The sequence below is a fragment of the Penaeus monodon genome, chromosome 22 (assembly GCF_015228065.2).
Source record: "Penaeus monodon isolate SGIC_2016 chromosome 22, NSTDA_Pmon_1, whole genome shotgun sequence".
NCBI lineage: Eukaryota > Metazoa > Arthropoda > Malacostraca > Decapoda > Penaeidae > Penaeus > Penaeus monodon.
Window position 1 is genome coordinate 2,054,223 of NC_051407.1, and position 1,238 is coordinate 2,055,460.

Here is a 1,238-nt window from a genome sequence, read left to right on the forward strand (position 1 = left end):
AAGTGTGTGAATGAGTAAGAGAGAGAGAGAGAGTATATAAGACATTAGAATTAACCAATAAAGCAGCTTTCCGCCAGTGTTCTCATGTGCAATTTCGTCCACCTTTCCCCTCAGGTTCCACAAACAATCCAGCCGCAGACCCTGACCTTGCCCCCTGCGCGGACACAGCCTCCTCTGGCCTCAGGACACCAGCACCATACGCTCCACTCAGGCACTCAAGCCCCTACCAAGCCAGTGCTCAGAAAGCATGGCAAACTCATCGCTTTCTTCAGGTGAGAGGTCTTCGTAGGATTTGGTCTCTGGGGAAATATTTGAACTTTTTTCTGTTGCGTAAATTATTGCCTGATCTGTGGATTTTATATAAATATCTAATTATTAGATGTTTATTTTTTGTTTACTGTAATAGCTAATTGAAGTAGAGTAATATAGTTTCATGATTTGATAAGTCTTCATAAATGAATTTGTAAATAGAAACCTAGTGCTTAAATTGGAGAAAAACTTCCTTGATACAAAATATGTTTATTTTTATTATTAAAATCTTAAGCATTTATATTAGTTCTCAGAGTATATTGATATAGATTGTACTCACTTCTATTTTCTTTTTTATTTCACAAATTTATTTTTAATGTGGAACTTACTCAAAATTTGTAGGAGCTTCATTCTATCAAGACCGTCACGGAGGAAGCTGAAGCAGTCTGGCATCTTACGAGAGAGGGTGTTTGGCTGTGACCTGGGGGAGCACCTCCTCAACTCAGGCCACGAGATCCCAATGGTGCTGCGCTGTTGTGCAGAGTTCTTAGAAGGCCATGGCATTGTGGATGGCATTTACAGGTTATCGGGTATAACATCAAATATCCAGAAACTAAGGTAATTTTTTCATCCTGTCTCTGCTTTATTGATCTATTTGAATCTGTTTTAAGATGCATTTATAAAAAAGAAATTCAGACTCATATCATCAGTTCTCTTCTAATGAATATGTATCTAATTTCCTTGTGGTTGGGAATTCCAGAAATGCTTTTGACGAGGACAGAATACCCGATCTGTACGGAGATGAAAGTATCTTACAAGACATCCACTGTGTATCGTCTGTGCTCAAAATGTATTTCCGAGAACTGCCAAACCCTTTATTGACTTATCAATTGTATGAGAAGTTTGTGGCAGCTGTGATGCAGGATGAGGACATCAGATTATTATATTTAAGAGATGTAGTTCAGCAGTTGCCTCCCCCGCATTATAGG

General features: G+C 38.8%; 1 protein-coding gene across 1 annotated transcript in view; it reads left to right on the forward strand.

The window, feature by feature from the left end:
• LOC119586816 (GTPase-activating protein CdGAPr-like) overlaps positions 1 to 1,238 on the forward strand; it is a gene marked incomplete in the record, with an annotated part of 278,029 nt that overhangs the window by 263,150 nt on the left and 13,641 nt on the right. The window contains 3 exon segments of the mRNA XM_037935541.1: positions 115 to 272; positions 652 to 867; positions 1,010 to 1,235. Of these exon segments, the coding sequence (XP_037791469.1) occupies positions 115 to 272; positions 652 to 867; positions 1,010 to 1,235 (600 nt within the window).